Source organism: Falco cherrug, chromosome 12 (assembly GCF_023634085.1).
Source record: "Falco cherrug isolate bFalChe1 chromosome 12, bFalChe1.pri, whole genome shotgun sequence".
Lineage (NCBI taxonomy): Eukaryota > Metazoa > Chordata > Aves > Falconiformes > Falconidae > Falco > Falco cherrug.
In genome coordinates, this window is record NC_073708.1 from 15761395 (window position 1) to 15789052 (window position 27658).

Below are 27658 nucleotides of genomic sequence, written 5' to 3' on the forward strand. Positions count from 1 at the left end.
GGAAAAGGCTGGCCAGGGGCAGGGCAGCTGGCCCGGCATGCGGGGCTGTGGAACGGTCGGTGCTCACGCACCCTCGTGGTCAGGCTCCGCCACGGGGGTATGTTCGGGGCACCAGGGCCCCGGCCGAGGAGCAGTCCCAGCGGTGACGGCCGGTTTCCGCGGTTCCCACGGATAAAGGACAACTCTGGTCTCACACGCCAAACACAGGGGCACAGACGAAGCCTTCCCACATTTAGGAAGCGCCTCGCACTTTATTACCGCTGACATGCACCGCGCACCCGAGGGCTGCCGCGCGGCCCCGCTCAGGCGGCGGCCTGCGCCTGCACCCGCGCCCGCTCCCGCCGAGAACAGGCCGCAGCGGCCCCCCAGCCCAACCGGCCGAGAACAGGCCGCAGCGGCCCCCCAGCCCAACCGGCCGAGAACAGGCCGCAGCGGCCCCCCAGCCCAACCGGCCGAGAACAGGCCGCAGCGGCCCCCCAGCCCAACCGGCCGAGAACAGGCCGCAGCGGCCCCCCAGCCCAACCGGCCGAGAACAGGCCGCAGCGGCCCCCCAGCCCAACCGGCCGAGAACAGGCCGCAGCGGCCCCCCAGCCCAACCGGCCGAGAACAGGCCGCAGCGGCCCCCCAGCCCAACCGGCCGAGAACAGGCCGCAGCGGCACCCCAAACCGGCCCGGCCCGGCCGAGCCCAACCCAACCTGGCCCGGGCCCGGCGCCGCCGCCCCGGCTCAGCCCAGCCACCGCCTGCCCCTCAGCGCCCGTCGCTCACGGTCGTACCGCGGGCCCGGCCCGGCCCGCTCCCCTGAGGGAGCCGCAGGGAGGTTTGAGCCGCGCCGGCTGCCGTACGGGGGAGGCGCCACCGCCCGCCTCTGCGCGGGGCGGCGGGACAGCTCCGGCCGCGCCATGGAGCCCCTGCGGCTGGTCGCCCTCCTGCTCCTCTTCCTTCTCTTACTGCTCGTCCCCTTGGGGCTCCTGGCGAGGAGGCGCCACGGCCGGCGGACGCCTCCCCTCAGGCTTCTGGTGGTGGCCGGCTCCGGTGAGTGGGGTTGCTGCCGGCGGGAGCGGGTTCCGCGGCGGGCCCCGGGAACTACGGCTCCCGGCGTGCAGCGCGGAGCGAGGGCCGAGGCGGCCGCGCCGGTGTGTGCCGGGAGCGGCGGCGGGTTGAGGGGAGGCCTGCCCGCCGGCGGCCCTGTGACTGGCGTCGCTCTGGCCGCGACGGCTGCTCCTGGACCCCACCCGCGCCGGGCCCAGCGCCCTCGGGGCCGCCGCCTGCCTGTGGGCTTTTTAGCTCTTGATTTGAGCAACTGTTAAGCTTCAATATTATTTGCGGCATTTTCGCCCGTATTTGTGCCTTACGATTTGGTTTCTGAACTTTTTCATCGGGCAGCACATGCGTTTCCCCGAAATCATTAACAAATACGTTGACTAAAACTGATGCAGGACAGCCCTGTGCAGCTGCTGGAACTTCTGACAGAAGGGGCTTGACGGTGATTCAGGGCAAGGCGTTCCACAGATCGGGACCCCCCTTACGTGTGAGGTGTTTTGTAGTGATTTTACCCGAACCACGTTTCTGTGCTTTACTTACGAGAGCCTCACGTGAGTCTGACAGAGGCAGCACCGTTGTCCGAGTCACCCCCACACTAAGGGGACGCACACGCGTTTGCTACTCCTTGTTACCTCCCCAGAGCTGCAGAGCAATTAATTTGCCTCCCAGAATTAGACTACCTTGAAAATTTGCAGTTGACAAATCCAGGCAGGCTTTGATTTCATGACCTCAGTATCTCCATAGTTTTTGTGCACTGGCTAATTGAGTGATAATCCCACGAGCTTTCTGCAATCAGAGTTTGACTGGCACTTTACTTCCGCCAGGGCTGGAAACGTGCTTGTTTTCCTTCAGTCCTTTGGAATCCAGTTTGTACATATTACAAAAATACATTCACTGAACATATGCTTACTGCATGAAATAATTCACAAGTCAGTTAAGATTCATATAACATTCAAGCCTATTTTTCAAGACTTCTTTGAAGTAGGAATCTCCTGCTCTTCTGTGAATACTCAGATGATTGCATTAAAATCTGTGAAACCTTCAAGAAACCATCACTCACAAGAAAATCCCTCCAAACACATTTGAAAAGTAGTGCACAGAATTCTGTAGAAAGGTGGCAAACTCGTGTCTAATGCAACATCGTTGCTCTTGCTGCTTGTCGGTTTGCCAGCTAAGAGTGCTTGATTTGTATAGCAAAGGTCTCTTAGGAGGCTAATGATGCTGGACAGCAGGAGGTAGAAGGAATACATTTTGTTTACTGTTTCGGTCTTCAACTTCCAGCAGAGTGAAAAAGTAACACATCTAGTAAACGCTTATGCTCATACTTAGGGGTATGGTTTGATGTTGAGCCAATCCAGCCCAAAAGTTAAAAGATGAGCCAGCTCCACTTTACCTATGCACACCATCTTCCCTCTCCCCTCTTCCACCATTACAGGTATTCCTGTTCCGGAAACGCAACTGACAAAAAAAAAAACCAAACCAAAACCAAAACCCACTCCCCAAAACCCCAGTAAGTACACCCTCCCCTTCTCTCCAGTTTAGAGCCAATTTAGCTACCTGAACAAAGTGACCTTGCAGTTAGAAGGTTGTCAGCACCTGTCCAAGGGCAGCGGTTAAAGCACTTGGCAGGAGCTGGACTGTTTCTTCTGTCAGCACTCAGCTTTTACACTGGCTAGCTGCAGAGCGAACTTGCTGCCTGCTTCATTTCAGTATTACTAGCTGGGATAGTGCAGCCCCTGCTCTTACAGGTTGTAGGACTGAACACTGGGCCAGGCCAGTGGGAGTTAACGCTCCCGTGGTGCAGGTCTAAGCTGGATGCTGTTCAGCTTCATTTTGACCGTTGCACCATGGTATGGCTTTTGAGCATGGACTACAGTATAACTCTTTGCCCAGTCATTTTTGCATCATGTACAGGATGTTAAACATAAATGTACTTCTGTTTGATCCTGGTTCAATCCTATTTAACTGAAGAACTTCCATCAATACGGCTTCAGTGAGAGCTGAACCATCTCCATGTTACTTAAACAGTCTCAACCATCCTTTAACTGAATCCTCCACTCTCAGAAGTGTGTTGCTGAAAATAGTAGTACTAACAGGTCTTAAAAGGAAAAGGGACTGATTTAGCTGAAGAAACTGAAAGTTACAAAATCTTTCATATACTAACTGCATTTCATTTTGTTTTTACAGGTGGGCACACAACAGAAATCCTGAGGTTACTTAGCTGTTTGTCAGAGTCATACTCTCCTAGACATTATATTTTTGCAAACTCAGATAAGATGAGTGAAGCTAAAATACGTTCTTTTGAACAAAAAAGGGCTGAAACATTCCCCAATTCTCAGGTAACTTGTTAAATATGCTCTTGTAAGATAAAATTATCTTAACATGACATTCTAATTAAAGGCAATTTCGAAGTGATTCTTTAAAAGGGTATTTTTAAGATCAGCAGGTGCTTTTGATTTACTAGGTATTGATAGTCACTTGCACTAAAGTTCAGCTAAAGGTGCTGTTCTGTCCATACTTGTTTTACGGTTCTAAAAGTGAACTAAATAAACACTATTGATTAATGTTGTGCTAGAAAGACACTGAAAATGCAGAGTAAATATACCTAAAAATAGCAAAAGCCATTGTTGCTACCAGTTTTCACTACCACCTTCCTTACTTTCTCTTAAAATGGTCTCTACCTCCTTTCAGTCCATTTAAAGCAATGAGGGAACATAATTGTAGTGAAAGTGACTGTACAAAGAAGACTATGTCTTGCTCAAGAAAAGCATGCATGCTGAAAATAAATCTCTCAATTTTTTGAACTAGTTAGCCATCAAAATGTTAATTTTAGCTATAAAAATACTGGGGCAGAAGTATCGTGGTCTTTTTCCTTTTATTTTGGCATTTCTCTTGGTGCCATGTTGGGTTTTTTTTAAGAAATTATATGTAAAAGTATTTTTTTTAAGGAAACCTTAATTGAAATTGTATTATTTTTGTGTTCTAGACTGTGTTTTGATTGGATTTTAAAATTAAGCATTTAGTTACACGTTTAGAAATTATGCAATACCTCTTGGTATCAGATAGTTTTCTGGTTGATGACCGGAGCAAATGCTGAACTCCTAAAAATCATGGGGAAAAAAACCCCTGAAATTACCTTGTCTATCTTTTTATTAGATGTTTGCTTGCTTTGAGCTAGTCTGCTCTATGATTAACAGCCAGCGGTATGACTCTGGTGACTTAAAGTGTTACCTGATGTCCAGTTAAACCAGTAGAAAGATTATATTATTTTTCAGAAACTGGAATAAGTACAATGGAAATGAATGGTCTAACTACAAAAACCTTAGTCCTTTTGAGCAAGTAGTACAACACAATAATTATTTACGTGGTATTGATTTCATATGGTGCGCTTCTGATATTTCTGTTGTCTTCAGAAGTGCTACTGGGACAAAAGATTTTAGGACTGTACCAATGATTTTCAGAAAAAAACCCTTTTAATGTAAAGCAGCTGCTGCTGAGGTGAGCAACAGGCTCACTTAGGAATGACATTTTTAAGTTTGCTTACCCCACTTCCCCATGGAAGATGAAGGTTCCTTGTCTACCACAAGCTGCTGAACCAAGTGAAGATGACTTTGTTTAAAGTTGAGCGTGCTATCTCTTCTCCCATTGTGCATCAAGAATGAAAGTTTAGTAAAGTGACTGGAGGTATTTGCTGTTCAGAGAAATCTTGTTTTTTAATTAGTCATTCACACAGTCATACTCACTTCTCTGAAAAATGTCCAACCCTAGATTATTACATTTCTTAAAAATACGTATTTTGAGTATTAAAAGATTGTGCTATTTTCCACTAGTTTACTTAGTTTTGCTAAGCAGCTTCCCTTCCATATCCCCTCCAACTCCTAAAAGATCAGGTAGCTGTATTTTCCTTCAACACTGAAAGTCAGAGGAACATTTTTGGCTGCATCGAAGGTTGCTGTCCAGATAACATTTTCCTTTGACCATTCTTTTTCCACTGAGCAAAAATATTTAGAGTGAAAGTGGAAGATAACTTTTGGAAAGTAAATGTCACATGCCTATAACATGTATCTGCTAACTTTCATTGTGGTTTCAAGTAGTATGTGTTTTGGCACCGTGGATGCTGGAGATCATCAAGCATTTAAAAATCGTGTGTTAGTAGCTTCTTACAGCTTTGAATAAATTGAAAGAAAAAGTCTGAATGCTTCATCCTGTGGTCATTCCCTTTCTCTTCTCATCAGGAAAGTAGATTTTTCCAGAACTAAGGACTGGACAGAAGACATTACAATAATGACCCAAGGTGAAATCAGTGTACTCATTTAACAAATTATAATGTAAACCCCCCCAAAATATTTCTTTTTGGTCTGTGGTCTAGCCCAGTTCTAAAAGCTACAGTATTCAGGGAGAAGGTAAGGAAGCCAGAATGAGCATCTTGCTTACAGGAAGCAAAATGCTGCACCTCTACCCACTAAGTCTTTTTGAGGGAAAAAGAGATATCCAAAATGCCTCCTACGAAAAGTGTCTGGTCCTGCTGTTACTTGTCTTTTTGTTCTTTGTTGCCCCCAGCCTGTAACCACGGCTATTCTACATGGATGCCCTCAGAGCTGTTACTCAGGGAACATTCTGTGCTCAGCACAAAGAACCTGCTTCAGCTCCTGCCAACCTACTCTAGCAGCAGAAAGACAACTTAGATTTGTTGACTGAAGAACATGAATTCTTCACTGGATCTTATATCCACATTTGTCATGTCCAAGATGAGCAACTGGATAAACTAACCTTCATGTAGTGCTCATCTGACACATGTTCTTTTCCATTTTATGTTTCATGAGAGGTATCATACTAAGAAACCTTGTTGCTCAACATAAAAAAAACCACTATGTAAACCCAGTTTCTTTGCAAGCATTGCAGTACATTCAGTTGAGCATATTATTGTAGTTCACAGCAGTGTCAGTTTTCCACCAACTTCTCCTGGCATGTTTGCAAAACAACAGCATTAACTAGGTAAAGGACTACATCACTGGTTTTGAAATTGCAGTACCCAGTCAACCATTATAGACTTCCCAGTTTGGAACATTTGTCTTCAAATAACAAAAAGATTTCTGACTCCACTAAAAATATAAGGAAAAATAAATGCAACAATGTGACACCATAGAATATAGGGGAGCAATTTGTCTGCTTCTGATATCAGACATGTACTCTGCAGTTTTCCAGCAAAAGATACAGGAGATGCCTTTGTCTGGAATACTAGCAGTACTCCATCAGATGAAAGGCTGGGATTGCAAAAGTATCTGGCAGTGGCTTTTAAACAAACAAAACCCAGCAACAACAAAATCCAGTTTTGTTTCTCAGCCTAAGATTTAAGAGTTAACATGTGGGCTGAAGTCCTAACATATGACATAGCACTGATGTGCAGAGTTTCAAGCATGTTTTTTGAAGATTATAGATAAAATCAGTGTGATCTTTACTTGAATTCTGCAACTAAATTTCTACTTTAATACTGTTTGGGGTCCCTGCCAATTTTTGCTGAAATTGGTTTTTTAATGATGAAGAAAATTACATACAGTTTTTTGGGAAATACTGTTTAACACCATTCTTACAGTGAAGGGAGCATCTGCATAGTTCCCCTGAAACCTGATCTGCCTAAAACCACCTTATCATACACTTATTCCTTGCAGGACCAAATACTATGCAAGGGTCTAAACTCCACTTACGGCATTTCTTTTTATCACCTGAACACTTCCAAAGCTTTAAGAAACAGAGGCAGTGATAACCAGAATCCTGTTGAATGGGGAGCAGAGGGCATGTTTTTTTCCATATTCTGTTATCAGACTAATGCAATCAGAGTTTCAACACCTGCAAATAAAACATAAAACAAACAGTTTTTAACATCTGTTAATGCTTTCCACTATCACAGCAATTAAAAAACCTTATCACAATGAAACAGGGTAATTTCAGTCAAGAAAATTAACTTAATATTCTGCATTTGCAAGTGTTGGGGCTTTTTTTATTCTTTCCACATTATTCAAGACTGATTTGTAATTTGTATTTACTGTACAGCTAGCTTTTGACAACGTAATCTTTCCTGGGCACACATCACCAGAGCTAAACTATGACAATTAGCAATGGTATATCTTAAGTAACTGGGGAATTTTCAGTATTTATAATGATAATTAGGGTCTCTCACTCCCAATATGACTTCTTCCAGATCGGTAGTGATCTTCGGTCCCACGAAGCAATCTAAACAATATGTCAACATCAATGAACAGTGCACTGCAGCTATTATATTTGTCTTTCATTTAAACAGTCAAAAATCTCATTGGCATCTGGACTGCCTTCTGATGTAGCAGTAGTTCTTAGGTGTAGTTCCTCTGCATCAGTCATCTGCAAAGAGTACAAGAAACCTAACTGCAGTTAACTGCTTACAGTGTTCCGAGACAAAACACATGTGTTTTATTAATTTGATGCCTTTTACACACAGTGAATAAGCTCTACTTTTTCCTAGGGAAAGAACAAAGAAAATGATTTCTTACACTTATTTTTTATTTAATGATAAGATGTTATTTCCTGTTTCTTTATGCAATTTTTTTGCATTTTGAATATGCATTTTGCGTATCTTTCGAATACTCATTGAGTACTTGTTTAAAGGATAGTGATATTTGCTGTTACATTTTTAGTAGTGTGCACCGGACATTAACTGAGGAAAGTTGTTACATTTTGTGCAATGTAAATCCTCGAAGAATTTGAACAGGCAAGAGACAGAAGAGTATCACCGGGTTGGGGTTGTATCTAATCAGACCCAGACTTGTGTCTCGGTGACCACGAGGTGGGGCGCTACGTTAACATACTGCGCGTGAAGCTGCTCTAGCCGAATTGTTTATTACGTTAGGAATGTTTTAAAGTAACGTGAGACGAGATTTAAAAAATAGATATACAGTTCTAGTATTACATTTTACTTTATTGCCAGGAGCGTTAAGCACGACACTAAACAAGGCATCTAAGAAAAGTTTTCATACCCAAACTTTTCCAAGCTAGATTAAAAAAAAAAAAAAGATGGCATAGACAGATCTAATAACTATAGAAGTAGCAACAACATTCTTTAAAAAAATAACAATTCAGCTTATCGTGCTTTCTTCCAGTTCACCCTTGATAGCATTCCCAGAAGCCGTGAGGTTAGACAATCTTGGACCTCCTCAGTGGTAACAACCCTGCACTCCATGCTTTACTCCCTTCATTTGACCTGCAAATGGAAACCAGATTTGGTAGGTAAAGTAAATTTTAACTTATTGAGAACTTGCTTATCTTCAATCATAAAAGCATTTGTAATATCGAGACATTGCATATGTATGCTAAGATGATTTATGGTTCTCAGAAAAGGTATTTTTGAATGTAAAATTAAAGCTGAAAGAGATACAGCAGCAATACACCAAGAAAGAAAGAACAGGTTGCACTGCTGGTGAATTAGAGCAGCATATACTAGTTTCCCCTCTCAAAGTTTGCAGGTAACATCAGAGAGCATGTCACTCCCTTGTTAATGCTGGTAGAGCCAGCAAAAACAAGGTTGCAGGTTCTTGATACTATCTCTTCAGGATTGCAACAGCACAAACTGTGCTTGAAAACCTGGTTGTCCTGTTGGCTGGACTTGCTCCTGAAATGGTATGACCGGTCTGGAACAGGCAGGTTCAGACCAGCAGAAAATACATACAAATTCAGTTCTTGTGCTTACCTGGACTTTTCAGCTACATGCATATTTATTTAGTCTTTGGCTGACTAGCATTAATTGCTTCAACAAAAAACATCACTGCTGAAATGGCAACGCCTCAGCACTTCAGTAACTTTTTCAAGCTGTTCACAAAACTGCACTCTCATGCTAATTACAATATTCCACAGGGTTAATCAAGCCAGAAGCATACAGGGCTGGCAGATTATAGAACTAAAATAGAGGGAGGCAATCAATAAAGTTTTGTGTTAATCCAAGACTCAAAAGGCAGCGCATTGGACTCCCAAGTTTAAGTTCTACTGTTGTTTAAGAGAAATTTTAGTTAAAGGTGGCTTTCTGCTAGAGTTGTTGCTATCTTAAGTAGTCAGTTATCCAAACGAGGTTTTTTAAAAAAGTATTATTTTAGCAGAATTTCAAATTAATATGGTATGGGGTTTAAAATATTTTAATGAAACCTGTAAAAACTTGTGCAGTTTCAAGATATTTTTCATAATTTAGTAGCAGCATATATACACCCATAGAGGATCTTTGTAAGCAGACTTATTTTTTAGCTGTCACTGTGAAGTGTATGGCTAATTCTAAAGAGGCTCATATAGATTTGTGATGTTTTAAACGTTTAGAGAAGTTGGGAATAAATTTGATCTCATTGTTTTCAATAGTACCGGCAGTTCCTAACAGATCAAAAGTTACTTGCTGGAATTTTCAGAGCAGTTTAGTGAGCAGAACAACAGAGGTAGCTTTTTGCAGTTCTTGTTTGTCAAGCCTGTTCTGAAAACTGGAGATAAAGTTGGACAGGAGGAAGAGATGGCTTACTATTCTTTTTACAGTGATTTTAATTTGAGAGGGGAAATAGCAGAGGGATGTTTACATGAAGCAGACATCTTAGAACAAACATGGGTAACAAATTTTGGAATCACTTTGCTACACCACTGGTTTTAGTTAATGTTTTAGTTTGGGGTTTTTTTGGGGGGTGGGGTGGATTTTACTTATTATTGCAAAAGTAATTGACTGGAAGATCTCACTGTGTAGCTTAATATATTACCAAAAGTGTCAACAGGGCACATCATAGAAGAGCAGGAAGTTACTAATCTAATTCCATGGTTTCTCTGTTTACAAGAAGAATTTAAAGTGACAGTGGGATTTACACATAGAATTATTAGAAATGGTGTTGGAGTTGATAAACTGGTAAAAGCCTAATGCTTTTGAAAAACACTTGTCCTTGTAAAATGAAGGATACATTTTAGCAAGGCCCTTAAGCCCTTTATAGTGTTTAAGGGAACCACTGACTCAAAATGCTATCCAAAGAGTCATCCATGACATGAGAAGGGCTTGAAGGGAGGGAGTTTCCAAGTGTTTTTTTGCCAGATACCATCGTCAACCACAATAGCAGCTGGTAACTGCCACTGGCAAAAGCACCTCTGGTGTTACGCCAAATCTTACACCACTTGAAAGCTGCTTGCATACTACTACTTGTATGCATATCTTAGTTTAAGGATTCTATAAAATATGGTAAGTCTGAGAGCTGTAAAGATTTTAAAACATTTATCAAAGTATAGTGATTCAGGGATTAAAATGCCTCAGATTGCCAGTGAAATGATTGTATGTGGTATGTGAAGCAACTGGTAATATTTAATCACCTTTAGAAGAAAATGTTCACAGTGAATTGCAACTCCTCATACCCTTGGCAAAATGAAATGCTTAGTAGTTTAAAGAACTAAAGGATGGGACAAATCCTGGCGTTTACAGGACTCATCTACAGCTTTTGGCATGGAAATCAACACCGAGTTTAGAAACAAGCACAGTATTACATCATGCTGAGAGCTTCGTATTTTTAAACAGTGGAGCTCATGGGTACTGTACATTTTCAGTCTAGGCAACTATTTTTGTTTAACTGCAGGAGGAAAAGACAGCTTTTAATTGCTTCTAAGTCATTTGTATGTATGAGTGATTCCTAAATCCTTACACTCTATTTTAGGCATGTCAAAAACATGTGCATGTTTGAAGGAATGACTGAAGTCCTCCAGACACCCAAAAGCTAGAGAAAAGCAGAAACGTTGCAGTTTTCAAGGAATGCAGAAGTACTACAAAGGGAGCCTGAAACCATTAGGTGCACAAAAGCAAGATTTGGAGCAGATAGGCTTAGGTTGGCATAACTAGCATATCTGTGGAGCCAAAATAGCTGTAAAGGGGAAACAGCAAATATAACTGCACAGGAATTACTTTATATGTGCTTATTTACATGAGCACTGTGTCCCCTTTGTATCTCACACTGATGTTCTGGCAAAGCTTCTTAGTTTACTTTGCATGAGAAAGCGGTTCCATCTAACCCTTCCTCAAGACAGTGAGTTCAGAAAGAACTGAACAACTTCCAGGAGACCTTTGCTGTCTTGCGGGACTTGACCCACACTTGAAATGGGCCCCCAGAGAGTTTAAGAAATGTAAAAGTTAGCTTAGTTGTTCGGTTTGAGATCATCTTCAAGAGGCCCATTTCTGAGTTATGAACATCTGCACTCTGCTAAGTTAAGTCCCTTTAGATATATTAAACCAAGTAACAGAATTAAGATGTCAGAAGTGATGATTCATTTATGTTCCTATAGCCAAAAATTATAGGACTACAAGTGTCGGTGTTCTGCATGTATGCTTGTATGCTGGGCAGTTTTTACGTGTCAACCTTAGATAGGCTTCCTATGCAGAAGCCTTGAATTCCAGGAAAGAAAGGCTTGTGCCAACACACACTGTCTACACCTTTCTTCCCCCAGAAAAGCTTTTAAAACCATTCATCAGCTGCAGCCAGGTTTAACGTACAGTCATATCTTCAAAGACCGCAAATTCCTACCGTGAAAACAGGCAGCTGGTTAGAGAAGAGAGACTTTTATTGCCTTCATTGAGAGAAAAGCTGAGAAGAAACATAAACCCAGAATGAGATGTTAGAAGATCTGCTCTCTAGGGAAAGATGAAAATTCTTCTTAGTTACAGAAAATTAGACAAGCTGCACAGAGGTTTTTCCCAAAAATAGAGAAAATTACTGAGTCTTACATAGATCATTTGATGTCTAAGAAGGAATAAACTAATGTTATGGCCTTCCTATAATATGCTTGAAGTCCGTCCACAGGTACAAGTTCAGAGGAAACCAGTCTTAAGTTCTCTTGCTGCTTACAGAACTATTGTCCTTGTCTCTGGGCCAGTTTATTAACCCTGAAGTCAGGTCTTCAGGTGATACAGCCCTTTTGCCAGATGTGATTATTCCGGTCATTCTGGCATACCTGAAATTAAAACTGAAAAGAATTTATATGGGTGCACCACACAGCAGTAAGCTGTACAGAGATTGCATCCAGTCCTTGTTCTCAGCCATAGACAGGCTATGTAATTGGGTCAGCAATTTGCTCTCCTTTAATGTAATTACATTAAATTTCACCTAGAACTGTGCAGAAATGCTATGTAAAGCTCCATTCATTAGTAGACTGTGCATCCTGGACCCTTAGGATGAGACTTTTTTTGCTTTTCTGGACAACATTCTCAGCAGTTGTTACTGCCTGAAATAAACAGATACTTTCAGATCACTTCTATTTGGAAAAACCTGGGTTAAATCAGGCAAAGGCAGCAGTCCTTCCACATTAGGGCCTCCTTCCCGTGGGAAGTCTGTAGTAAGAAGTTTACATTTGCACAGCAAGTACAAGGTCTGCTGTCTCCCTCCCCGCCAGCGGTCAATTGAATGAGTCTCTCCTTTTTAAACTTCCTTCTAGAAGCCTGAAACCTCCACAGCTCATTATGCTTCTAGCACTCTACCAATTCTTTTATGACTGCACATCCCATCACACATGCCTGTTCCCCTGGCTGGTTAAATTCACTACAAGCTTCTGGAGTTGTTACAGAAGTGTTCACACAGTAAGCAATATGAAAGGAGATCATTATTTCATTTAGCTAAGATTTTCCATTCTTTGTGCCCTGCCTAAAATGTCTTAAGTTCATAGCACTTTAACAAATTACTATGACGAATAGTAAGTTACTGTCCTGTATATCACTGTTCTTATTAGAACTTTGTGGAAAGCTACAAAATCTGGGTGGTAGCGTTTTTTCTCTATTCACTTCATAACAAGTGAACTTTGTATAATGCAGTATTGAGACTAGCTAGTGCATTCTTTTGTACACTGAATCTTTCCCCACTATTCATAATTCTTCTGAACCAGATTGACAATATGTCTGATGTACTATTGTTCTTCTAGGATCAAAACAGTCAAAATAAGGAAGAATAAGAACATCAGAATAAGACCTTCAGTGACACAAATCATATAGTCTAAAAAGAAAACAAAGTTAACCCATCAAAATTTGTGTTTAACTTCTCAGTGTTAATGAAAATATGAGTCTTATCCCTCCTCTACCTTGTGCGCTGTGTACAGCTACCCTGCAGCCACCGCTGAGCACAGATAAACATCTAAAGCTATTCAAAGCAGTCAGTTTTAAGCTAGGTTGTAGCTCTGCTCTTTCTGTGACCGCCAGTTAGACATGCTTATAGACACCACGTTTCAGACAGAAGATGGAAGTAGCAGTAAAGATGAACTGACAGCTTAGATTGAAGCAGAGTCTATACTAAAGATTGGTCAGTCTTAACTCATCAGCTATCAGGTTCATTATGAACCTAATGGAACACCCTGGTCACACTTCCATGTATGTTTTAAAGCATGGATTCAAGTAAACGGTCTTGCTGAATGTGACCACTGAAGCAGGCCACTGGTATGCAGATACAGACTGCTAACACCTCTAAGTTTTGCGTTGTGAAGACATTTCAGGCAGGTATTTGATGCAGATTCTTGCTATACCAGCTGCAGTGATTAGGCAATAGCCTCAAAGATGTTTGTATACGCATAAAAATATCAGTTCTAGCTAACTTAAAATGCCACTTTCAAGTTCTAGTAAAATGAATGCTTGACTAATGCAACACACATTGAGATTTGCAATTAAAGGCTCATTTTAGGCCATTATTAGTAATATGTTTGATTATATTCATCAGTCTTTGGATGTAATTTCTCCTTTCCTTTTGAGTAGAAGCAGGTTGCTATAATAAGCAGTAGTTTTTGATATCAGGAGGTGAAATAAGCCCTTATTTTTAAGTAGGGTCTGTACGGTTAGATGGTATTTCTCATGGTGCTCTGACCAAGAGACTTTGGTCAGGTTCAGACTCAGCCAAGGTGACATTTAGAACAAGAACACATAGTTAAGGACTTAGTTTATTCTCCAGCCTGCATCTGCCTTGGCAATCTTGTCCTTTTTTAACCAGCCTTCTATCTGTCTCCCATAGTTTCTCACAAGATTCACTGCTGCCACTGTTTCTTGACACAAGCCTCTGGCAAAGGTCATGATGTTTGGTTGGTCCCACTGACAGTCTGGGTGTTAGTTTAATGTTTTAATAACCACTAATGTTCCCACAGACTTGGGCATTAGTACTACTTTCACACCTGTCATTTATTAGTATTTTCCATTCATTGGTTCTATGTTTCTCATTTTACATTTGGCAGTTAGGCTGGGGATTATGCTGATGGAAACTACCACTTCAAAGACCTTTTAATCCCACTGATGGACCTGCCACCTTTCACCTGAAATAGAGACAGCTAAGTAGTGTGCCTAAGGTTAGCTTCATACTAAAAAAAAAAAAAAGCCAAGCCTGCGGGGTTTCTTTATGCGTCCAAATCTAGATTCTCAGACTTTCCTTACTAAACTACTGCCTAACTTCTGAGGTTCTTAATGGCCCCAGTTATCTGCCTTTTCATCAGTAAAGCCCCTAGGCGTACCCAGAAACAGACCTGAGCTGTTTAAGTCTTTACAGCGTCAGATAGCCATATGCATAGCTGAACTCCTGAGCTCTGCTGAGATCCAGAAACTAGTAGCTTCCCTCACTATGCATGTGGGTTCAGATCCAGATCACATCAGCTGGACTTCTTTTCTTTTCTTTTGCCCCTGAGGACACTGGGCTGGTAACTTTGGTTCAGGCCACTAAGTGCCTAGAAGGCAGAAATGACAACACCTGGTGCTGTTACCATTAAATCCTGTTGTTAGATCTAGTTCCTAGTGGTTTTGTAGAAGCTCTCCTTTTCTCCCATAGAAAAATCCACTAGGTAGGATTTTTGTCTCCCTCTCTCCAAGCTTTTATAAAGTGAGAGCTATGGAAACGAGGGAGTTGGTCATGCTTCCCAATATAATTCATCCTACGATGAAAATAATACTCAGGGGAAAAAACAGTGCATGTCAGAAACCCAACTGCACAGTATGCTAATTTAAGTCCTTTCTCTTCTACTTCCCTGTTCCCCATGCTGGCATTTACCTAACCAGGATAAATAAGATCCATGATCGGCCTGTAAGACCACACATGCCTCTGCTTGTTTTGAAGAGCATCTCACCTACTGTGTGTATTGTATAACAACAATGGGAACCGTACCAACAAGACACACACGTGGACTAGAAAGGTTTTCATGGCAATGCTACAAAGCTATAGCTGCTGACCAGCCTGAACACAAGCTGTTCCTACAGAACGCTGTAGCTATCTTTTTGCACCCCAGATGATTCAACTGATTTAGACAGTAGAAGATAAAAGTGTACCCAGGGATAATTCAGTTCTACTTGATTGTCTGATTTACATCAAACTACACATCTAGATTATTTTGTCCTAGCCTGCATTCCACAGGTAAGTTCAAACAGCAAATAGGCTGTGAAGTTTTAGCTCGTTTAATGAACAGGTTGTGGAGGGAAGCGAACTGGATAAGATCTTAATTCTTCAAAAAGAAGATCTTTAAGTAGTAGGTAGCTTAATGACCTTTATATTGTTCAAACAGTACCTGAAATTCTCCTTTCTCCCCATCAATAACAATAATAAAGAATTGTTGGAAAAGGTTCCTAATTTTTTATTAAAAAAAAACACCTTAAAAAATATTAACAAGTCTAACGTAGTTTTGCTTGAGGTTCAAAACTTGAATTTTCAGACATGCTAAAGAGCTAGACTAGCAAGAAGAGCTTTAATAAGAACGCTCCCTCCCACACACTTAAGTATTTGAGTTAAGGATAAATCCCTTTCTGTCGTAAATTCTCAGAATTGTCTTGTTTTCCTGATTACTAAATAAATTTATATTCCGTAGAAGAGATCTTGTTTCTGTCATAACTGCAGTACCTCTGTGTAGAGGAGCAATGTATTTCTTGATACTTTTTACAGTTATCTCATTTAAGAAAAAGTAACAGTTTTTCTGTTCACCATCCAGGTGAACTAAAGTTGCCGTCAGAGTTACTAGCAGAAATTGATTCTTAATAAATAGGGCCTGCTATATCTGAACGTATTAAAAAAATAATTCTAGTCAAAAGAAAATAGCGCATACATTTTATCTTATTCTCAGAATATGCTACTGACTCAAAATGCATGCTAATAAAAGCAATACTCTCCATACCTGGAGATCTTCACTGAGAAGGATATACAGGAATTTTGATGCATCCCTTGTGAGGAGTAAGCTATTGTTTTCCTGGTGTTAAAGTAAGAAATACCGATGTGAGAGAAAGTAAATACTTTGCCCCAAATCTCATGATAAGTCCACAGCACAGCTGTGAGTACAGCCCAGGTTTCTTGACTCTCCAAGCTTGCATCTTGGTCACGAGCTCATCAGGTAAATCTAGTTCCAGTTAAAATTTGAGGTATCTGTTCACTGATGGGTTTGTTAATTTAATTTCACGGTTAGAGCATCTCCAATATTAAGAAAGCAGGTCCCACAACTGCAGGGCTGTAATGCCTGCAGTTGTGTTTCCCACAGGCTCAGGGGCTGTTCGGGAAACACTGAGTAGCCGGTGAAACCTGGGCCTTGTGAATCACGGGGCAGGAATGGGAACAGCAGAGGCTGAGAAGCCAGACTACAGCTGCCTTTTTAGGTAGCACTCCGTACTTCTGCAGGTGAAGGAAAAAAATGTTCGGCTGGATTCTTCACCTCACAGGGCATTAGTATGAAGTTTTCAAAACAGTAACATGATACTAAAAACAAGCAAGGGCTGATGAGCTCATGAGATACTGTAATTTACATAGCAGAATACAAATGAATTCATTGCAGATTCTCTTGTGCCACAGAAACAACCTCCCCCCAGCAAAACAAAAAAACACACAAACGAAAACATTGGTTATTCCACTCTGAAAGCATAAAAGGCAGTAAACTCCTGAAACATCAAAACCCCTAGCACCTACCTGGTGAACGCAGGAGTCCAAAACTAGCCCTGACATAAAAAGGAGTACAGTGGGGTTTTTTTAGTTTTCCTTTCAGTGTCCAAGGACCTCTACTCAGCTTTCACTAAATGTGACTGCTTAGTTTCCCTGTCACTGGAGTCATTCTGTACTCCCTTTCCCTTGTTTCTGAAAGATCCTTCAGGTTATTTTATGGTCAGATTTGTAGTTTCACGAAGGAGGCTTTCTTTGAGTCAAGACCATGTCTTTTACACCCTTTTAGTTTTCTGTATTTGTATGTTATTGAACTGCATTTATTGTTACTCCTGATACCTTTGTGAAAGGCTTATTATTTTTGTCGACCATTATTTCTAGCATTTCTTAAAAGCTGATTTTTGTAAGGTTTCCATGTATTGTAACTTGCTATGGCACTTCAGGTTTGGGTTTTTTTGTGTTTGTTTTGGGGTTTTGTGTGTGTTTGGTTTGGCATTTTTTTGCTATACAAGTCCAGCTACCAACAACCCAACATTTGGGTATCTGTCCTCAACTAAGAACACACAATGAAAACAAAAATATAACACACATAGACTGACAATCCCTTTAGCTGCTTTCTCCAGTTGGTGTGTTTCCTTTCTGACCTTCAAAGACTCATTCTAAAGCCTTTGCCTAGGAAGGTGGAAACCTGTCAAACTGTCCAAATCAAGGAGCATTCTGCTGAAAATACCTTTGGCTGAGGAGTTTTGTCACATCTGTAGATGGTGTAAATTTTTCATCAGAGCCAAGTGAGATTGGTTTCTGCTCCTCCTTTTTCTTGATAGAGGAATTAAGGGATTTGTTTTGGGGATTTTTTTGTTTATGAATGAAGTCTTATTTGCAAACAGGCAAGCTTTGTTCTCAGGTCCCTTCTTAGGGAGCATGGCAATATGGCTATGTTTTAAAACTCCTTTTTCTTCCTGATGTGAACTTCTTTTTGGTCATAGTTCAAACTGGTTTCCCACTTCCTCTCTTTGATATTTTGTCATTTTTTAATCCCCTTTTCCCTTACCTTCCTTAAAATATCAGGAATGGCTGTTCAAATTTCCTTGGCTTTTCTTTTTTTTTGTCTCCAGCTGTTAAATAGCCATTGAAACAAAGTACTTATCAACAAAAGCTGAGTTTTAGCAGTCCAGCAAAAACACACACACAAAAAATTATTAATAAATTACTGCTTTAGGCCCACAGTTTTTCCTCAATAAGCAGAAAATAGCTAATTGTTTGGAGTTTTTTCCTACATTGTTAAAAAAGTAGGTCTGTTTACTTGCTTGGGTGTACAAAGATCATGCTGCTAGCCCAGCTTGGGTCAGTTCTGTATCACTGCACTCACCTTTGCCTCTTTTAGTAGTTTTCTATCACCACCATTCTATTCCCTTATCTCCAGTTACTTAACACTGTGGGGAAAGGAACATTACCAAGACTAAGGAGGCCTGAGCAATGTCCTAAACGTGCTCCAGGAGGTTACTCCATAGCTGGCAAACAGCACAGTCTTCAGCTCACATATGTGTATCACCCTGCAGCAGCAAGTAGCCTTCTCCCACCACAAGTCCACCCAGCCCCAGAAAGCTGGGCAGTTTTTCTACTCTTGTCCAGGTGGCAAAGGGCAATCTCTGTGGAAGTCATTAAGGAGAACAGCAGGTGTTCACAGTTTCTTATGCAAAGCAAATCTCACATTAGTTTTCCATTTTCTTCTAAGTTTAAGGGGACTTATGTTGTCCTCCCTTTGATTGTTGTAACTTGTTCATTAAAGATGTACAGCAAATGTATGTTTATATATTTATGAGAAAAACTGCAAGCTTTCTGCTTTATTCATATTTGTTTTAACCGCTGGCCTGACATTTAATCCCAGTGAAGCTGTGAGCTATGCTTTCAGTGTCTTAGCTGGTAAATGTCACTCTGCTACAGTGCTGCATTCACCAACACTAAAGCAGCTTTTATCAGCAGTGATGCCATGTGCCAGTGTTCCCAGTGTGCCAGACTGCTGGCTTAGCTTGTTTTCTTTCAACGACTGTATAAAATATCTGAAACAGAAAGGCAAGAACTATTCTGTTTTTATATTAAAGTGATTAATAAGAAATTAGATTTATCAAGAGAGTTGCTAAGTATAAATGTCGTATTCTGATCCTTTACTTTTAAACCTCCATGAATATACAGATTGATTAGTTTATTGTACTGTTTAAAAGTCTAGTTACATTTAATTGCTGGAGGATTTTAGTATGTAGGATTTAGTTTATAGGCCTGTGAAGCCAGGCAGCCAGTGAGCCAATATAACAGTTGCTGGACATTTCTTGCATTAGAGGTGAACGTAAATGGTGTAGGGAGACCTGTAGCACTGGCTTCTGGAATGATCCCTTACAGTTTGTTGGCAGCAAAGTCAGATAGTCCAGTGACCAAGAAAGTCCTTAGGCAGTTGCAGCTCAAGAGGTCACAAAGGTGACACAAAAATTGTCTCCAAACCTCACCAAGCAAGGCTGAACCAAATAAACTAGAGATCCTCAGCGAGACCTCGTGCAATGCAAATATTCTACAGGCAGTCTTGTAGCTAAAGTAAACAGATATTGGGAAACACTTACCCTGAATAGCCTGTGACCTTGTAGAGGCCCTGGTCCCTTCTTGCCCAATAGATGCCTGCTTCTTCTCCACAGCATACTAATGATTGCCACTGGATTCCCTGAGAGATGTTTGTATTCTGCTGGAGGGGAAAAACAAAAGCCTTGGTCTTTTCAAGGTGGAAGACATCAATCATTCTCCAAAATTTACTTCTCAACAATGTTTTGAAATTCACTAGTAGGACAGCTCATCTTCTCTTACAAGTTTAAGGAAGGCTGTAGATGATTCAGTTCCTTTCCACCATCAACAGCTTTGAATATTGTCAGCAGCAGGACAGCAGCATTTCTAGCTTAAAGATTCCACAGTGGTTCCTCTTAGTAATGTGCATACTTGTTTTCTCAGAAGTTGACTGTATGATGTTAGATTCCAAGCAAAAGGAATACTGGTCTCCATTCCTGCTGACAGTGTGAGAGGGAGTAAGTAAGGACTGGTCAGACCAGATTTTTGGAGGGGAATTGCCACTCCAACACATGAGCAGCTGCACCAGTCCTAGGTACAACATGTCTCCAGACACGTACTGAAGGTTAACTGAAGGTTAATTTTTAATGATCAGAAAGATTGATTAATAGTTCTGACTTACAGATCACGACCCCAAATTCAGATAGGTATCTCTTTGTCTGTTGGCTTCAGCAGGTTTGTACCAGAGTCTCTTTCAGGGGACAATTCCTAGACTCAAGCATTTTAGAACAAGAACATCTATAGGCAGATGAGTATTTTATGGGAATTTTGCATACAGAGATCCTGCAGAACCACATCTCCTTTGTCCTGTTTGAACCAATATGTGTGGAAGGGGAAAGAGCAGAGGACATGAGTTACGATCATGGTTTTTTTTAGAGATGCCTAGTCCATAATTTTCCTGATCCTTTTTCTCCGCATGCAAGTATTTTTCCATTAATCAAAGGGCATCTGAAAAGCAGCTTACAAGTTATAAGAAAGCAATAGAAGGTATAAACTGAGTGCATTATATTAAAACCTGGATATAGTAAAGGTAGTTTATCATGATTTTAATTTTGATTATCGCTTTTCTGTTTTGCGCTTCAGCAAAGTAATAACAGCAACTCAGTGTGGCCTTTAAAGCTACACATAGATTCACAAATAGACCCCTTTACTACTATTTCATTTCATGATCTTTTAGTTTGGAATTCATTCTAGCATTTACCTTTGTGAGTGCATCTAAACACAAGAATACCAAAAAGACTGGAGCTTCTAGACAAGTTTAATAGAGGAGGGAAGCACGATGAAGCATATGGCACAGTGGCTTGATAAAGACCATGATTGTAATAATTCAGCTTTTTATAAAACCTGTTCTACAGTTCTCAACTTCTGGGCTGAGGAGAATGTTAGGATGCCTACCTGACCTAAATCATGTCTGTGACTGGTATTTTTTCATGTCAGACTGCGGAAAGTAAGAGACCAAAGTCAAACTCTCTACTTGCTTTAGATGACTGGATTGAGCTTACATAGTGGAGGGAGTCTACGAGAGCGCAGAGCCAGTACAAGTCCAGAAGGAAGACAGGTGGAAGGGCGCCTGGAAATAGGAATGCAGAGGGAGATGAATACCGGAGATCACAAAGAAAACCAGGGAAGAGAGGAGACATCTGAGGGCTGGGTAGAGCACAGAGAAACATCAAAATGAAAGACACTGAAGAAAGGACAGGGGAGATTAATGCAACAGAAAAAGGGCTTGGGAAGCAATGAAGATCAGACAATATTTGTACTCTAGGTAGCTCTACTAAAGGAAAAAGAAAGTGGATTTTCTGTTTAGCAATGGTGCACATTTTTATCTGTTTGCTTAAAGCTGCATATTGAATCTGAAATCAGTAGTCAGACTGAATACTCAGCTCACAGAAAAAAAAGGTAGTAAATAACTTTTTTGGTCTGTTTTCGTGTTTCTTATGTATTGGTCTGAAACAGACCAGATTCCATATCAGGGACCCTGGTGGGTTTTGCCTGCAAACACAGGAGAATGCTCCAAGTTGTTTCCTATGTTTACACCACAGTAACAAATGTTACTACAAATAGAGATACCTAAACATGCCTTAACTGAAATATCGGTAGCCATGTACCAGTAGCACAATCAACATCAGTGCAAATTCATCAAACTTGTCAAGAAATAGGGCAAAATGCATGGTTTAGTTCACAGGTATGGAAACGTTTCTTTGAAATAAGAAAAGGCAGCGTGTGTGGTTATATCCTTGCTTGCCATGTATAAATGTATAAAAAACAGATCTTCCTTCTCAGCAAGTTGTATAGTATGTTTTAAAGTCCCAGCATGGATTTATTTGCAATCAGGTTCAGCAGGTTTGGAACAATAGTATATTACTCTGATTTCAAAAATATAGTATGCAAAGTTGAAGTGTTCAGCTTCTTTGCCTTTTAGCTAAATAATTGCTAATATAAAAGAATTACACTTTTGCAGTTTTCTTATACAAGTATTTGTTGCTGTTGATAACCTAAAATTTCAAAATTAAACCAGTATACAGCCTGTTGCTTATAAGGGACTTCTAAGAAAAAGTCAGTAAATCTTGCATGAATAAATAGTTAAATTAAGATCAACAATAAAATCAGAACAATTTTGCATACAGTATTACATTCTGTTGGTTCTGATAAGAAAGCCCTGCATCATGGTCATCACATCCCCAAGCTAGATTTCTGGCATCATCTTAAAGGCAAAGGAAAGTATAGGTGATAGTTTGGAACTCAGTAGCATCAAAACTGCTGCTGCTTTTGACTGAGGCAAGGTGCTGTTAGTCAGTTCATCAGTCGGATCTTGCCACAAAGCAGGGAAGGAAACACTCTGAAATGATTGCTACGGCCCTGAAACAGAAACTAGTATTTTTCTTTCCCCCCACCAATATATCTTTCAGATACTGCTGTATTTGGAGTTAAGACATGTGAGTTTATAGAATATAGGGCCATGATTTTATAAAAGAACTCTTTATTTCCATATAATCCCCAGCTGTGCAGAAAAGTGCTGATTCCACGGTAGTAGTTAAATTTACTAAGAAACATCTTGCCTGAAATCAATTTTGATGCCTGAGTGCCTAATGTACCCTGGTAGATTCTGATGAAGGTCCTAATTCATCAGCACATTTTTGCTGAACTCTTCAGTGTTTTGCTGACTTAAGCCAAAGTTCAAGAGGTTTATAACTGGATCCCAGCTTTAGTAAGCCTAATTAAACTTCTTTGGCCTTATTATGCCTTAATCTGTGCAGAGATCTCATGATTGAGACGCAAAGCTGTGACTGAGGTTGAAAGCTGGTTTAGTTACATAGCCACAAGTCAGGGAGTTCTTCCTTCATAGAAATTAACTGTGCCCTTTCAGAGCTCTTTTCCTCTTCCTTGACATGTAAAGAAAGATTATCTTTTTTGGCAGCTACTTTGAAATAATTCCTTTTGTTTGTGCTGTTCCCCCCACCACCACCCCCTACCACCCTTTTTTTTTCATATTCACTTGCCTCTTCTGTTTTATAAAATATCTTTGGAAATATTTTTTTAATGTAATATTATATGAATGTGTGCACTTTTAATTCTTCACCATATGAAAAAACCTCATGCTTTACTTGTGTAAAATGTTTCATCTCTTTTAGATATTGTGCAATGGACCAGGAACATGTGTTCCTGTCTGTATATCTGCTCTTCTTCTTGGGCTTCTAGGAATGAAGAGAGCAATCATTGTGTATGTAGAGAGCATCTGCCGTGTGGAAACTTTATCCCTGTCTGGAAAGATTCTGTACTACTTTTCGGATTATTTCATCGTTCAGTGGCCTGATCTAAAGGAAAAATATCCCAAGTCAATATATCTTGGTCGAATAGTGTAACAACAGAGGACGAGCCTTACCTAAAATAAACTCTGCAAGCTCCTCACTGAAGAAATGCATTCATGTAGCAATTTATTTTCAAAGATTCCTGTTAAGAAATTAGGCTGGTACTGGAAAAGGAAACAATAATAAAGATATCTCTACATTTAAGCACATTTTTGTGTAGTTGTATTTATTGCCGTCATGCAGGTCTGTTTCACCAATACCTCATAATGGCCTTAAGTCTATGCTGTCTGTTTTCATCTAGTTTTCCTGCTATGTGAATGGCAATTTTTGTCTACAAATAAATATTGGAATTTGTATGAATGTAACATTTCCTGTAAGGAAACTTTGTGTAGTTTTCTAAATTGTAAGAAACAAAGTCTTGTTCTAGCACAACAGACTTTATTTCCTGTATGCTAGCAGTGAAGTCCCTTGTGAATCCTTGGAGTATAAAGGAAACAGTTATGTTAAGTTGGCTTCATGACAGTTTGTACTCTACAGTCTTCCAAAACCCCCAAAGCATTAAACCAGTATCATTTTTCCTCTAGGCTTGTCAAAGCTGTCCTTATAATCTGTAGTGCACCTTTTGAAAATTGTTGCTCGCTTAAGATAAATAAAAAGGTGATCAGTGTCAATGCTACAGGCACAGTACTTAGAAGTACTTTCTTCAAAGCTTACGTGCAAACATCCTTAGCAGATTTACATCATGAAGAGCAAACTGCCACTTGGGAAAATTGAACTGGTTCAGGCTCTGAAATATAGAAAAAAAACCCCGAAGTGTTACTATCAGCAATAGGTGAAAGAACAGAGTTTCCCCCTTTTCCTGATCCAGTGAATTTGACTTTCATTATATCCTGTTTTCTTACTTTAAGCACCTTACTTTCAGCAGTACAATATGCACTTAAGATTTTGTCATGGAAAGTGGTATTCTGTACATTGGAACAACTGTTAAAAGGCATTTTGTTGGAGCTAAGTGTGTGAAAGTCTACTTCAGTGTTTCACATTCATCTGGCAAGATGTAATCCTGCACACTGTTCCACCTATAAAGCAATGTAAACACATCTGTCATCTGTACACACGCAGAGCTATGTGTCTGGCTACAGAAACACATACAAAGAAAAAAGCTTGAAGAGATGTAGAAACACTCGACAGACTGCACAGCCTTATTCTGGTGGAACCAACAGCTCCTCGCGCTGCCGCAGGAGGAGACTCGCGCTCTGCAGCCTTTGCCTCAGCATCAGATGTCAAAACGTTGCAGCAGCTATTCTGGCAGGGAACAGAAAGAGTGGTTCCTGCTGTTGGGAAACAAGGGTCTAGAGGAATAGTCTGCTTTATGCAGAAAATCATTAGAAATCATCAGAAAATGTTATGCTACTGTCATGACGTCGTGAGGCCCTCTGGGAAAGGCAGCCATCATAGTTATAACCTGTCCAACAGGCTTAATAGTCCTCAGCATAAGCAGAGTCCCTTGATGTGGTCACATGTGAGTTCAGAACAGAAAGGTTTTGCGGTTTTTAACCTTGATTAGTCTGACATGAAAGAATAGTTAATAGGTTAAGACTATGTGAGGACTCTGTGTAGTACGTACTCATCAGGTCCTTGAAAATGACCTGGCTGAAGTAAATCTGATGTGTTCAAGGGCTTTTTTTCCTTGACCTGGGGTGAGGACTATCTTATCAGGACTTTCTGCACAGTTGCAGATAGTTTGGTAAATTGGAGATACAATGGACTTTATTATGACTAATGGTAGTTTATTTTAGATTAGTGCTCTCTGCGCTGAATTTTGCTTTCTGTTTTTCAAGGGAACTGGAGGAGAGGGGAATGAAGACAGAGGCGGCCTCTTCCTCTGCTCTGGGTAAGGGGCAACAGCACAGGATCAACGCCCCGAGGCTTAGGGAAGCATGAGAAGAGAAAGGCGATGAATGCTTCCATTCATGCACCCCATCCGTGCCTGAACAGCAAGGCAGACTCCTAGACTGCCTTGTCCATAAACACAGCAAAGGCTCAAACGGCGCTGAGTTCACATGCTGCTTCTGTTCAGAGCAAAGCAGAACGTAGCCCAGCCTCCTCCTGCTCTAGATCTATACCTCACCGAAAGCATCTCCGGCTGCTCGGTTCCTCCCTCACAGCCCTGCCCAAGGCAGGATTTTGGGGTTTGGTGTGCATTCAGACTGTGGTTCATAAACTCTGTGCGCCTGCCTTTGAACATGGGGAGTTCCAGGGGTTTTCTTCCACCTGTCACCTGCACGGCAACGAGTGCTGCTAAAGGAAGGCGCTTGCCTGTTCGGACTTGTAACCTCCGATGTAAATGCTCTGAAGGTAATGGTGGAGTTCTTCACAAGAAGTTGTTCTGAAAAACCAAACCGCTCCAGGTGTGATGTGGAGGAATCTCATTTTCAAGGACTTGGGAAGACTTTTCCCCCTTTGCTTCACTGCCAGCCTTTTGGCAGACCAAAGCTGGGAGAATCTCTGCCTGCGCACCCCAACAGAGTGTTCTTTACTCCGTTTGGTCAACCTGGGAAACACAGGTTAAAATAGGGCATATAAAGTGGTTTTTAATCCAGATAATCAGCTGAGAGAGGAACAGTACCCATTTCCTTATATTTGTTGCTATTTTCCTTACCGATTAATGGTTCAAATGCCAGCTTGAGTTAAGGACTCTTCTCAGCAGTTTTTTAGTCTTAGCAGGTGAAAACTTGGATTAGAAAAGACCCAGAAGTCTGTAAAATTGAAGCAACAAGAACAGCTCAGGAGAGCTCAGGAACAGAAAGATCACAGCCTGACTCTGACCAAAGCCTTCAACAAAACGCTGCATCCCAGCCATCAGGGATGGAACACAGAAAAGAGTTCCTGGCTTGAATCCTCATAAGGGAAGTTTTGTTATCAACTAGGTAGACTTTTCCTTGAAAAGATTATCTCAAATAACTGCTAGTTCTCTCCAAAAGCATGGTGGAGCTGAAGTAAACTAGCATTTTGTTTTTGAGTGGCTCTTATCTTTTGGTTTTAGTAGGTGGGTACAACCAAACTGTCATTGTTCTAGGGGAAAACTGCATTCTTCCTGCTCCCAGCATGGAACAGAAAACAGCTCCCAGAGTCTCGCCAAAGACTCAAATGTTGCTGACTGGATTCCTTATGTTTAGATTGTTAGGTTTTGCTGTGTCTCATTCTTTCCCTTAAATATTAACATCAAGGCAAACACGTTTGTGTTACGTACAAGTGACGTTTGGAGTGAAATACATTACCTCTTTTTCTACACTTCCAAAAGAGGAAAACTTAATTATCTTAAAGATTTAAAGCAAAATAGGGAAGATGTATTCTTAAATAAAACAAATATGACTTTATGGAAATGCCATCATCAAAAGTGGCAAAGATTCAAGAGAGAACAGAAGGCATCCAGAAATTCCTTCCCTGAGCCCTAGCCTGGAAGCCAAATTCTAAATGAGTTTTAGTTACCAGATTGTTTTATCTAGATATGCATTAGTTGACAAATATTGAGTATTCAGAGTTGCTTCTCATTTGACCTGGTTGTCTTCTAATGGAGGGTATATATTGCATGTATGTTAGAAAACAGGTTAATTTTATTTCAGAAAAGGAGGAAGGGAAGATAAAAGAGGAGTGCCAGCTGGACTGTAATAAAGTAACAAAATGAGAAGGTTGACTCTTGATAAATACAGCTTCAAAGATTATTTCCAAGTTATGCCAGAAGAAAGCTAAACAGGCCTATCGGAAAGCTAAACAGACTGATCTACTCTCAGCTAGAGATTCAAATTTCTTACAATTCTGCAGTGACCCTTCCAGTAAAGTTGTGCTGTTCTGTAACATTTTGTAAGCCTTTAAGAATTTATGGGGACAGTAGTGGAAGTCTCAAAAGTAAATTCTGAAATTGTACTGACACAATTCTTCACATGCAAAAACATCCTGTTATAACAGATGAAAGTTAATACATTGAAATGAAAGATTGCTGTATACAAATAGCACATAGACCATTTAAAAGGTACAAAAGCAAATCATGTTTGTAAAGCAAAAAGATCCTCTTTTACCTATGCAAAGGGCCACAGAGCATAAACAGACCTAGTGAGACCATCTTTTCCATCCTTTTTTCACCTCCAAATGAGCTTATCGGTGTGCTTAGCCAACGTGTTATCACAAATTGCATCCAAGCATCAGCCTGTTCTCCTGGGACAATTTTAACCTAGACCCTTCTGAAACTTGGATTTGACTTTTTTTAATCACCATACCTCCTTAATACCATAATGATAGTCTCATGACCAGTACT

The 27658-nt window shown here is 40.7% G+C and overlaps 1 protein-coding gene across 7 annotated transcripts; it reads left to right on the top strand.

Moving 5' to 3' along the window:
• Positions 1-127: 127 nt before the first annotated feature.
• ALG14 (ALG14 UDP-N-acetylglucosaminyltransferase subunit) lies at positions 128-23555 on the top strand. Of its 7 annotated transcripts, none has more exons than XM_055724372.1 (4): positions 128-1034; positions 3231-3382; positions 8174-8300; positions 23237-23555. In XM_055724372.1, the coding sequence occupies exons 1-4, from the start codon at positions 266-268 to the stop codon at positions 23398-23400; spliced, it is 1212 nt and encodes a 403-aa protein (XP_055580347.1). In that variant the 5' UTR covers positions 128-265; the 3' UTR covers positions 23401-23555. The 7 variants fall into 7 exon arrangements, with proteins under 7 accessions (XP_055580347.1, XP_055580346.1, XP_055580352.1 ...); XM_055724371.1 differs by having other exon boundaries at positions 8174-8296; positions 23170-23555; XM_055724377.1 differs by having other exon boundaries at positions 8174-8296; positions 23237-23373.
• Positions 23556-27658: the final 4103 nt, after the last annotated feature.

Coding starts and splice junctions, on each gene's coding strand:
- ALG14 (XM_055724371.1), top strand. CDS start 266: ATGCACCGCGCACCCGAGGGCTGCCGCGCGGCCCCGCTCAGGCGGCGG. Junction 3,383..8,173: donor AAACATTCCCCAATTCTCAG/GTAACTTGTTAA, acceptor GCTTTCTTCCAG/TTCACCCTTGATAGCATTCC. Junction 8,297..23,169: donor GCAAATGGAAACCAGATTTG/GTAGGTAAAGTA, acceptor CATCTCTTTTAG/ATATTGTGCAATGGACCAGG.